General features: G+C 45.8%; 1 protein-coding gene across 1 annotated transcript in view; it reads left to right on the top strand.

Annotated features, from left to right (window-relative positions):
* Window positions 1–12462, top strand: part of LOC148150048 (microtubule-actin cross-linking factor 1, isoforms 6/7-like) — a 374112-nt gene that overhangs the window by 217242 nt on the left and 144408 nt on the right. Inside the window, exon 8 of the mRNA XM_087987781.1 lies at window positions 11867–11989. Within this exon, the coding sequence (XP_087843907.1) occupies window positions 11867–11989 (123 nt within the window). The remainder of the gene's footprint in view (window positions 1–11866; window positions 11990–12462) is intronic.

The raw sequence follows: 12462 nt of genomic DNA, 5'->3' as shown, positions 1-12462 counted from the left end.
GGAGGAATTTTTTCTCTCAAAATGGAATGAATCTGAAGATTTTTATCACAGAGGGCTGTTGAGGCAGGGCAGCATGGTGGCTCAGTGGTTAGCACTACTGCCTCACAGCACCAGGGTCCCAGATTCGATTCCAGCCTCAGGCAACTGTCTGTGTGGAGTTTGCACATTCTCTCCGTGTCTGCGTGGGTTTCCTCCGGGTCATCCAGTTTCCTCCCACAGTCACAAAGATGTGCAGGTTAGGGTGGATCGGCCATGTTAAGTTGCCCGTTGTGTTAGGTGCATTAGTCAGAGGGAAATGGGTCTGGGTGGGTTACTCTTCGGAGGGTTGGTGTGGAGTTGTTGGGCCAAAGGGCCTGTTTCCACACTGTAGGGCATCTAATCTAATCTAATTAGTTATATTCAAGGCTGAGACAGAGAGAGTGTTACTCAGGAAAGTAATTGGGGGTTACGGGGAAAAGGTAGGAAAGTAGAGATGAGAACAGCCATGGTCTCATTGAATCTTAAAGCAGACTTGATGGGCTGAATGGCCTACTTCTGTCCTACATTTTATGGTTGAATGGCAGGACTTGAAGCACCTCAGCCAGTGTGGTCCTTGGAAAAGAGGTTTGGGATGGTACCGCTCCATACCAGACCATTATGGAGTGGTGGATAGACCCCTACAATACTTAATATTCCTGAGGACGTGCACTGGATAGAGTGACAGGTTAATCACCTTCCACTCAGCAGATGTGGAGCTGATCATTTCACTCTAGGGATTTGCCTCACAGCGCTAGAGACCCAGGTTCAATTCCCGCCTCAGGTGACTGACTGTGTGGAGTTTGCACGTTCTCCCCGTGTCTGCGTGGGTTTCCTCCGGGTGCTCCGGTTTCCTCCCACAGTCCAAAAATGTGCAGGTCAGGTGAATTGGCCATGCTAAATTGCCCGTAGTGTTAGGTGAATAGGGTAAATGTAGGGGAATGGGTCTGGGTGGGTTGGGCTTATTGGGCTGAAGGGCCTGTTTCCACACTGCAAGTAATCTAATCTAATCTAAAGCAGATACCCTAGCCCCTTTCCAGACAGCTCCAGATGATCTCTCTGTTGCAGATTCATATGACCAACTTTCATTTCTAAACCTCAACTTTACCTCAAACTGCATCTTTATATTGAATGAGAAAGAATTTTTAATCTCCTGTAAGAAACAATTGCCTCTTTCTCTTGTATGAATGCTTTATCCAGAGAGTTTCCACAAATGCCGTATGTTTGTTTATTTCTTTTGAACTTGAGCACTGCAGGTTAGAGTGGTGAAGGAGGTATATGGGACACTTGTCTTTATTAACTGAAGGATGGAGTTTCAGAGCAGGGAGGAACTGAATAAAACATTGGTTAGGCAACAGCCAATGTGTGCAGTTCTGAATCCACATTCTAGGATGGAGGTGATCACATCCAGTGGAGAGTGTGCAGAGGAGATTTATCAGGATGTTGCCTGGGCTGGAGAGTTTCAGTTAGGAAGAGAGATTGGACAGACTGGGAATGTTTTTCCCCAGGGCAGGATTGACTGGCACAAGGGGCCATAGTGTTAAGATATTAGGAGAATGGTACAGAGGAGACATCAGAGGAAGGTTCATTACGCAGAGAGTTGTGAATGCATGGAATACATTGTTAGCGGTGATGGTGGAAGTAGAGTCAATGGGGACAGTTAAGCGACTGCTGGACGTGCAGATGGAAAGCAGTGAGTTGAGGGGTGCATAGGTGAAGTTATTTTACTTTACATTAGGATTAATCCTTGGCACAATACCGTGCTGTACTTTTCAATGTTCAATGGGAGCAAAGGAGACTGAGAGGGGACATGTTTGAGATGCAGAAAATTGGACAGGACAGACAGGAAGGAACTTTTCCCCTTAACGCAGGGATCAATGACCAGGGAGCTGGGGTTTAAGGTAAGGGGCAGGAAGTTTAGAGGGGGATGTGAGGATAAATCATTTCACCCAGAGGGAGGTGGGGAACCTGGACCTCACAGCCTGAGAGGGTGGGAGGGACAGGAACCCTCATCACATTGAAGAGGGATTGAGATGTAATAAGGTGATGGGCCAAGTGCTGAGAAATGGGGCTAGAATCATTAGGTGGTTGTTTATGACTGGTGTAGTCAGACCGAGCTGAAGGGCCTTTCTCTGTGCTGTACATCTGTAATGGAATTCAATGTAGCTAAATGTGAGGTGATTCACTTCGGGAAGAATAACAAAAAGATGGGGTACTGGGCTAATGGTCGGATACTTGGTAGTGTGGATGAGCAGAGGGATCTTGGTGTCCATGTACACAGATCTCTGAAAGTTGCCACCCAGGTAAATAGTGCGGTGAGGAAGGCATATGGCGTACTGGCTTTTATTGGTAGAGGAATTGAGTTCCGGAGTCCTGAGGTCATGATGCAGTTGTATAAAACTCTGGTGCGGCCGCATCTGGAATATTGTGTGCAGTTTTGGTCGCCATACTATAGGAAGGATGTGGAGGCACTGGAACGGGTGCAGAGGAGGTTTACCAGGATGTTGCCTGGTATGGAAGGAAGATCGTATGAGGATAGACTGAGACACTTGGGGCTGTTTTCATTAGAGAAAAGAAGGTTTAGGGGGTGACTTGATTGAGGTGTACAAGATGATTAGGGGGTTAGATAGGGTTGACAGTGTGAACCTTTTCCCGCGTATGGAGTCGGGTATTACAAGGGGGCATAGCTTTAAATTAAGGGGGGGTAGATATAGGACTGAAGTTAGGGGTAGGTTCTTCACTCAGCGAGTCGTAAGTTCATGGAATGCCCTGCCAGCAGCAGTGGTGGACTCTCCCTCTTTATGGGCATTTAAGCGGGCATTGGATAGGTATATGGAGGATAGTGGGTTAGTGTAGGTTAGGTGGGCTTGGATCGGCGCAACATCGAGGGCCAAAGGGCCTGTACTGCGCTGTATTCTTCTATGTTCTATGTTCTATGTTCTATCTCTACAACACTGACATCACTCTTGCTTCATTTGCATATCACTTTAAATCTATGTCCATTGTGTTTACAATCCTGGTACAAGCAGGGACTGTTTCTCCCTGTCTGCTCTGTCCAGCTCTGCTCCTGGTTTTGAAAACCTCTATCACATCTCCCTCTCAGCTGCCCTCTCTCTGGGGAGAACTGTCCCAACGTCTTCAACCTCCCCCCCCATCCCTGAAGTTTCTCATTCCGGAAACCATTCCTGTAAATCACTTCCTGCACTCTCTCCAATGCATTCCCATCTTTCCTATAATGTGGGGCCCACACCCTGTACACAATATTCCAGCTGAGGACCCACAAGGGTCCTGGACAAGTTCAACATCACCCCCCCTGCTATTGTACTCTCTGCCCCGGTAATAAAGGCGAAGGTACTGTCTGCTTTATTAACTGCTCTCTCCCCCGGTGCTGCCACCTTCAATGATCTGTGACGTATACCACCCAGCCCCCTGTGCTCCTACTCCCCCTTTACAATTATCCCCGTTATTTTATGTTGCCTTTCAATGTTCTTCCAACCAAAGTGCATCACCTCACACTTCGCTGCACTGAACCTCGTTTATTCACTCCACCAACTTCCTTTAACACCCAGGGATGGAAGCCATCAGGTCCTGGGGATTTGTCATTTCTCAGTTCCATTAATTTCCCTTCTTTTGATGATTTAGTTTAATTTTATTTTGACTCAGTCCCTGATCCTCTGATAATTTCTTTGGGATTTCCCGCAAGCTCTCCGCCTTTCCTGCTTCCCCGTAGTCACTGACAATATCCCTACTGTTAGCCTTCACTGGGACCAGCGGCTTTCCCTTTATAGAACTGTAACATCTCCTCTTATTGTCTATTATGGCTTTTGCAAGTTTCAGTTCATAATCCTTTGTAGCCGCTTTTAAAAAGATGCTTGGTGGATCTTTGTTGGTCTTTGTATTTGACCCGTCCTGTGGGATCCACACTGTTCTTTATGTTTTTATAAGCTCTTCCTTTTAATTGTATGCCATACCTTCCCTGCTCCGATGTCCGTGGCTGTATTTTTGTGAGAGTGAGGTGGAGATTCTCCATCTCCTGGGGACAACCTGCCCCTGAACAGCATTAAATGTTTCTCCAAACACTCTCCTCTGTTCCTCAGTAACTTTACCCTTTAGCAAATATTCCCAGTTTACTGTGGACACTCTCTGCCTCATCCCTTTAAAGTCTGCCTTACCTAAACCCTAAATTCTATTATCCAATTTTTGCCGATCTCTCACAAACGCTACATGAAACTCGATTATATTGTGATCAAAATTTGCAAATACTCACAAACTAGGTCATTAGTTAAACTAGACTTATTGCTCATGACTAGATCCAATATTGCTTGTCTCCTTATTGCATCTAGACATATTGTTGGAGGAATCCATCCTAGAAATTCACAACTTCCCTGGTATTTGCTTGTCTTCCTCTCCCAGTCTGGGTTCAGATTAGAATCCCCCCATTAATACTGCTCTATCCTTGCTATGTAGTTGTCTAATGTCAGCTTTTAGACAATCTAGCAATTCTCAGCTGCTACCAGGTGGTAACATTAGTCACTTTATTGGGAGTTTTCTACAGTCCCCTCAATATTAACAGAGACATGGAGGAGCAGATTAGGAGGCAGATTTTGGAATGGTGCAAAAATAACGGTTGTTGTTATGGGTGACTTTAACTTCCCTAATATTGATTGGAATCTCCTTTGTTCAAATAATTAGGATGGAGCAGTTTTTGTTAGATGTGTCCAGAAAGGATTCCTGACTCAATATGTAGATATGCCGACTAGAGGGGAGGCCATATTGGATTTGGTGCTCAGCAACGAACCATGCCAAGTGTCAGATCTCCCAGTGGGAGAACATTTCTGTGATAGTGATCCCAACATTCTGACCTTTATTATAGTCATGGAGAGGGATAGGAGCAGACTGTATGTGAAAATATTTAATTGGGGTAGAGGCAATTACAATGCTATTAGGCAGGAACTGGTGTGCCTAAATTGGGAACAGATATTCTCAGGGAAGTACATGACAGAAATGTGGAGGTTCGATTTTGCCTGTCCTCGGATGCTGCCTGAATTGCTGTGCTCTTCCAGCACCACTGATCCGAAATGTGGAGGTTGTTTAGGGAGCACTTGCTGATAGTGCTGGATAGATTTGTCTCACTGAGGCAAGGAAGGGATGGTAAGGTGAAGGAACCTTGGGTGACGAGGGATGTGGAACATCTAGTCAAGAGGAAGAAGGAAGCGTACACAAGGTGAAGGAAGCAAGGATCAGGCAGGGATCTAGAGGGTTACAAGCTAGGCAGGGAGGAACTGAAGAATGGACTTAGGAGAGCTAGAAGAGGGCATGAAAAAACTTTTTAGTGGATAGGATTAAGGAAAACCCCAAGGCATTCTACACTTATGTGAGGAACAAGAGGATGGCCAGAGTGAGGGTTGGGCCGATCAGGGATAGTGGAGGGAACTTGTGCCTGGAGTCGGAGGAGGTAGGGGAGGTCCTTAATAAATACTTTGCTTCAGTATTCACTACTGAGAGGGACCTTGTTGTTTCTGAAGACAGTGCGAAACAGACTGACATCCACAAACAGCTTGATGTTAAGGAGGAGGATGTGATGAAAATTTTGAAAGACATAAGGATAGATAAGTCATACAGGATATACCCAAGGTTACTACAGGAAGCAAGGGAAGAGATTGCTGCGCCTTTGGCAATGATCTTTGTGTCCTCACTGTCCACTGGAGTAGTGCCAGATAATTGGAGGGTGGCAAATGTTATTCCCTTGTTCAAGAAAAGGAATAGGGATAATCCTGGGAATTACAGACCAGTCTTACATCTGTGGTGGGCAAAGTATTGGAGAGGATTCTGAGAGACAAGATTTATGATTATTTGGAAAACCATAGTTTTATTAGAGATAGGAGAAAGTGAGGACTGCAGATGCTGGAGATCAGAGCTGAAAAATGTGTTGCTGGAAAAGCGCAGCAGGTCAGGCAGCATCCAAGCATTCCAGCAACACATTTTTCAGCTTTGATTAGAGAGTCAGCATGGCTTAGTGAGGGGCAGGTCATGCCTCACAAACCTTATTGAATTCTTTGAGGATGTGACAAAACACAATGATGAAGGTAGAGCAATGGATGTGGTGTACATGGATTTTAGAAAGGTGTTTGATAAGGTTGTCTATGGTAGGCTCATTTAGAAAGGGAGGATGCATGGGATACAGGGAAATTTGCCTGTCTGGATACAGAATTGGCTGGCCTATAGAAGACAGAGGGTGGTAGTAGATGGAAAGTATTCAGCCTGGAGCTCGGTGACCAGTGGTGTTCTGCAGGGATCTCTTCTGGGACCTCTGCTCTTTGTGATGTTTATAAATGACTTGGATGAGGAAGTGGAAGGGTGGGTTAGTAAGTTTGCCGATGACACGGAGTTTAGTGGAGTGATGGATAGTGTGGAGGGATGTTGTAGGTTGCAACAGGACATTGACAGGATGCAGACTTGGACTAAGAAGTGACAGATGGAGTTCAACCTGGAAAAGTATGAAGTGATTCACTTTGGAAGGTGAAATTTGAATGCAGAATACAGGGTTAGAGGCAGGATTCTTGGCAGTGTGGAGGAACAGAGGGATCTTGGGGTCCATGTCCATAGATCCCTCAAAGTTGCCATCCAGGTTGATAGGGTTGTGTTGGCTTTCATTAACAGAGGGATTGGGTTTAAGAGCTGCGAGGTTATGCTGCAGCTCTGCGAGGTTATGCCGCAGCTCTGCGAGGTTATGCCGCAGCTCTGCGAGGTTATGCCGCAGCTCTGCGAGGTTATGCCGCAGCTCTGCGAGGTTATGCCGCAGCTCTGCGAGGTTATGCTGCAGCTCTGCGAGGTTATGCTGCAGCTCTGCGAGGTTAGCCCACACTTGGAATATTGTGTTCAGTTCAGGTCGCCTCATTATTGGAAGGATGTGGAAGCTTTAGAGAGTGTGCAGAGGAGATTTCCCAGGAAGCTGCCTGGACTGGAGGATGTGTCTTATGGAGAAAGGTTGAGCGAGGTAGGGCTTTTCTCATTGGAGCAAAGAAGGAATGAGAGATGACTTGATAGAGGTGTATAGGATGATGAGAGGGGTAGATAGAGTGGATAGCCAGAGACTTCTTCCCAGGGCAGAAATGGCTATCACGGGGAGGGATAATTCTAAGGTGATTGGAGGGAGATTTAGGGGCAATGTCAGAGGTCGGTTCTTTACACAGAGAGTGGTGGGTGTGTGGAATGCACTGCCAGCAGTGGGAGTAGAGTCGGAGACATTAGGGACATTTGGATAGGCACATGGATGATAAGGGGATGTAGGTTCGTCTGATTTTAGAGTAGGACAAAAGGTCGGCACAACATTGAGGGTTGAGGGGTCTGGACTGTGCTGGACTGTGCTGGACTGTGCTGGACTGTGCTGGTCTGTTCCATGTTCTGACATGGTTTATGAATGGAATTGGTATCAGATCTGTTTCAAGTTAACACAGACCAGCATCAAGCTTCACAGTTAAAAGGATAATTGATTCAAAGTCCTTTCTGGATTTTCATTGGGAATAAAGAGATAACATTGTTCACAAGAAACTACAGACACTAAGGTTATAACAGGGCTTTTGCCCGAAACGTCGATTTCGAAGCTCCTTGGATGCTGCCTGAACTGCTGTGCTCTTCCAGCACCACTAATCCAGGATTAGCCATAAGAAAGTCCCAAGATGTTTCTGAGCTAAACCAGGGGCCTGTGTTTCAATTAGTTTTTTGCAGAAGTGAAGAAGTTAGCATTTGAATCCAGATCCATTAGCTGCGATGGATTTGGTAGTTGGATAGTTTTCTTGCTGATTTTCCAGCTCAGTGAGTGACAGCGAAGATTATTACTGCATTCTGCTTCTGTATTTATGGCCCTTCCAGCCTCCCAGTTACCTAACAACAGGCCAGTGAGATATCACTGGTGTGCTTCCACTGTCGGCCTGGAACAGTTTCCTGTAGATGCTCCAAGGTCTCCCTTTGTCTGAGCTGCTTGCCTTCAGAATCAGTCTTGGCTGGAAAGCAAAGGTGGCTACTGTTACTGGGTGACCTAAGCAGGAGCTAAGTCAAGTTCCACCTGAAATAGTCCTTCTAGAGGGACAGCTCCTTTCCCGCCTGTCACTCTGGACTTTCCACCTGGTCTTTGCCCAGTCGATGTCCTTAAACAACTCATCAAGGAACTCTGAAAACCCTTGATGGGGTTTTAGCAATATTTTTACCGTAACCAACGACCTTCCCCATTGCTTGCCTGAGAATGTTCTGGACGATGATGACACTGGCAGGGTAATCTGCCTGGAGAATGTCTCTGGAGTTGCTTTCGTGTTTAGTACCAATCTATTCTCCAGTTGTCTGTCTACCTCTCATTTCTGTTCCTCAGTTCTCTATAGTGTTTATATTCAACCTGATTCTATTATGAAACTGGCATCTGTTTTATGATCTTTCTTCTGATTTATCTGACCATCCATTTCTTTCATCTTCCAGGGAGTTTGTTCTTTGTTACCCCTCCCTTTGATTGTCAGAGAGATGCACTTCGACTCTGCCCCTAACCATCTCCTCTCCAAAGACAGATTTCCAATATCCCTTTCCATCACTAAACTGAACGTAACTGAATTATGGTCACTCTCTCCAAAGTGCTCACCTACAACTAAATCAAACACCTGGCCTGGTTCATTACCAAGCACGAGATCCAGTGTGGCCTCCCCTCTTGTCGGCCCTTCGACATACTGTGTCAGGAAACCCCCCCGTAGACATTGGACAGAAACTGATCCATCCGACATACTAGAGCTATAACATTTCCAATCAATGTTGGGGAAGATAAAGTCCCCCATAATGACCACCCTGTTCCTTTCACTCCTACCTAGGATAATGTTGCTAATCCTCTCTTCCACATCCTGGAACTCCGTGGAGGCCTATAAAAAACTCCAAGCAGTCTGACCTCTCCGCTCCTGTTTCTAACCTCAGCCCACACTACCTCAGTAGATGAGTCCTCATCAAAAGTTCTCTCAGCCACCGTTATACTATCTTTGTCTAACAAGGCCACACCTCCCCCTCTTTTCCCGCCTTGCCTGTTTTTAATGAAACATCTATTACTCACCCTGCTCTATCCATGTCTCCGAAATGGCCACAATATTGAAGTCCCAGGTACCTATCCATGCTGCAAGCTCACCTACCTTATTTCGGAGACTTCTGGCGTTGAAGTAGATGCACGTCAAACCAGCTTGTTGCCTGCCAGCACATTCCTGTGACCCTAAAATCCTGTCCCAGTCTTCCCTACTCTCATCCTCCTGTGCACTGTAGTTACACCTCCGGTTCCCACTCCCCTGCTGAGCTAGTTTAAACCCACCCGAATAGCACCAGCAAATTTCCCACCCAGGATATTAGTACCCCTCTGGTTCAAGTGAAGACCGTCCTGTTTGTACAAGTCCCACCTTCCCCAGAATGAGCCCCAATTATCCAAGAAACTAAAACCCTCCCTCCTGCACCATCCCTGTAGCTGATATCTCTCCCTATTCCTTGCCTCGCTATCACGTGGCACAGGTAACAATCCAGAGATAACAACTCTGTTTATTCTAGCTAAACTGGAAGGGGACTAATATACTGCAGGGAGATTTGCTAGAGCTGCTCAGACGTTTGCAGCAGCAACAGTATGTGATGGATGGCAGTTTTCGGAAGGGCAGCTAGTGCAGGAGTCTGTTGTGGATATCCCCATTTCAAACAGGTATGCTGTTTTGGAAAATGTAGGGGGTGATGGATTCTCAGGAGAACGTATCTCGAACAGCCAAGTCTCTGGTATTGAGACTGGCTCTAATGCAACAAGGGACACGTTGGTTTTGTTTCTCAATTTCCCTCTGACTCTTGGGGGTCTATAATACAATCCCAATAAGGTGATCATCCCTTTCTTATTTCTCAGTTCCACCCAAATAACTTCCCTGGATGTATTTCCAGGAATATCCTCCCTCAGCACAGCTGTAATGCTATCCCTTATCAGAAATGCCACTCCCCCTCCTCTCTTGCCTCCCTTTCTATCCTTCCTGTAGCATTTGTATCCTGGAACGTTAAGCTGCCAGTCCTGCCCATCCCTGAGCCATGTTTCTGTAATTGCTATGATATCCCAGTCCCATGTTCCTAACCATGTCCTGAGTTCATCTGCCTTCCCTGTTGGCCCCTTGCATTGAAATAAATGCAGTTTAATTTATTAGTCCTACCTTGTCCCTGCCTGCCCTGACTATTTTACTCATTCCTGTTCTCAGCTGTACCCGTCTCAGATCGATCTCTTTCCTCACTATCTCCCTGGGTGCCCCCCCCCCCCCCCCACCTTACTAGTTTAAATCCTCCCGAGCAGCTCTAGCAAATTTCCCTGCCAGTATATTAGTCCCCTTCCAATTTAGGTGCAATCTGTCCTTCTTGTACAGGTCACTTCTTCCCCAAAAGAGATTCCAATGATCCAAAAATGAGAATCCTTCTCTCATACACCAGCTCCCCAGCCATGCATTCATCTGCTCTATCCTCCTATTCCTGCCCTCACTAGCTCTTGGCACTGGGAGTAATCCAGATATTACTACCCTTGAGGACCTCCTTTTTAAATTCCTGCCTAACTCTCTGTAATCTCCCTTCAGAATCTCAACCTTTTCCCTTCCTAAATCGTTGGTTCCAATGTGGACAATGACCTCCTGCTGGTCCCCCTCCCCCTTGAGAACATTCTGCACCTTCTCTGAGACATCCTTGATCCTGGCACCAGGGAAACAACACACCATTCTGCTTTTTCTCTGCTGGCCACAGAAACGTCTGTCTGTACCTCTGACCAGAGAGTCCGCTAACACAATTGATCTCTTGGAAGCCGACGTACCCCTCGTTGCATTAGAGTCAGTCTCAATACCAGAAACTTGGCTGTTCGTGCTACGTTCCCCTGAGAATCCATCACCCCCTACATTTTCCAAAACAGCATACCTGTTTGAAATGGGGATAGCCACAGAAGACTCCTGCACTAGCTGCCTACCTCTCTTACCCTTCCTGGAGTTAACCCATCTATGTGACTGTATCAGAGACTTTCCCCCCTTCCTATAACTGCCATCCATCACATACTGTTGCTGTTGCAAATTTCTTATTGCCACCAACTGTCTCTCCAACCAATCCATTCAATCTGATAGGATTCGCATCCAACAGTATTTATGACAGATATAATCTGCAGTAACCCTTAAACTCTGCTTTCACTCCACAGATGCTGTCAGACCTGCTGAGTTTTTCCAGCTATTTCTGTTTGTGTTTCTGATTTCCAGTATCCAAAAGTTCTTTCTTTTTTTTTATCCTGGATAGATCCCTCCACAATTTGCAGGAATTAACTCATCTCCAGTTAACATTTTTATCCTACATTGCTCCTTTTCGTTCTCCAAATATAATACGGACCTGATGATACTATGATCACTGTTCCCAATACTCCATCCCAGTTGGCATTCTGCACTTAACCAATTTCGATCCTCATGACTAGCTTCAATAATGTCACCTTCCCCACTGGGTGAAAATGCTTCTTTCCTCAATGGCCTGCTTCAGAAGTTCCTCCCTTTTCTGCCCTTAACATAATTATAGGCCATTCATGACTTGGGTCATTCCAATCTTCTACTGTCATAAATCTCATAAATCCCGACCAATTCCAAGCAAATCTGTCCTTCTATACATTTTCCACCGGATCATGGCCTATTGAATACAGCTGGTCCAGCCTTGGTACCTTGTTTCTTAGCTCTGACCAATTAGAAACCTTAAGCACATTGTCTCACTCCATTGAATTACTGCCTTTAATCAATTGTAGCTCTGTGCCCTTAGCTGCTGTTGTTGTTGGGTTTCTATGGTTTTGGTTTCTGTATTCCAGGAGGTCTGTGAGGAGATTGAAACTCTGCAGAATGATGTGAAGTCATTGAGGAGCCTTGGAGAGGGACTGATAGACTCCATCAGAAGTGAAGACACGTGTGAGGTAGTGAAGCATCAAGATGAGGTGAGCAAGTGAATTGACTAATGAGGAGGAAACATTGGAAGCAGTTCAGGGGAGGTTTATCAGACTAATCCCTGGAATGAGCGGTTATCTTATGAGGAAAGTTTGAACAGACTGGGCTTGTATCTGCTGAAGGTTAGAAGATTAAGAGGCAACTTAATTAGACAACCCTGGGGGGGGGGGGTCTTACTCGAGTAGATGGGGAGGGGATGCTTCCTCCTGTGGGAGAATCTAAAACTAAGGGTCATTGTTTAAATCTCAGGGTTCACCCGTTTAAAACAGTATCTGAATCATCTCTTCCTCAAAGATCACCCATTGTTCATTAAAATTCGACTTGCCATCTCTGGTTCCATTTTATTCTGGCAAGATGCCCCCCTTTCACATTCCACTTAACCCTCTTCTAATTTAATAGCTCAGTTTGTTTCCTGTTAATCTCTGTTACTAATCACAACTTTGTACAGTGATCAGTCTTACCC

This window comes from Chiloscyllium plagiosum, unplaced genomic scaffold (genome assembly GCF_037043375.1).
Source record: "Chiloscyllium plagiosum isolate Xiang-an unplaced genomic scaffold, Cpla_swu_hap1 HiC_scaffold_5, whole genome shotgun sequence".
Lineage (NCBI taxonomy): Eukaryota > Metazoa > Chordata > Chondrichthyes > Orectolobiformes > Hemiscylliidae > Chiloscyllium > Chiloscyllium plagiosum.
This window is presented reverse-complemented; position numbering and strand designations above follow the sequence as displayed.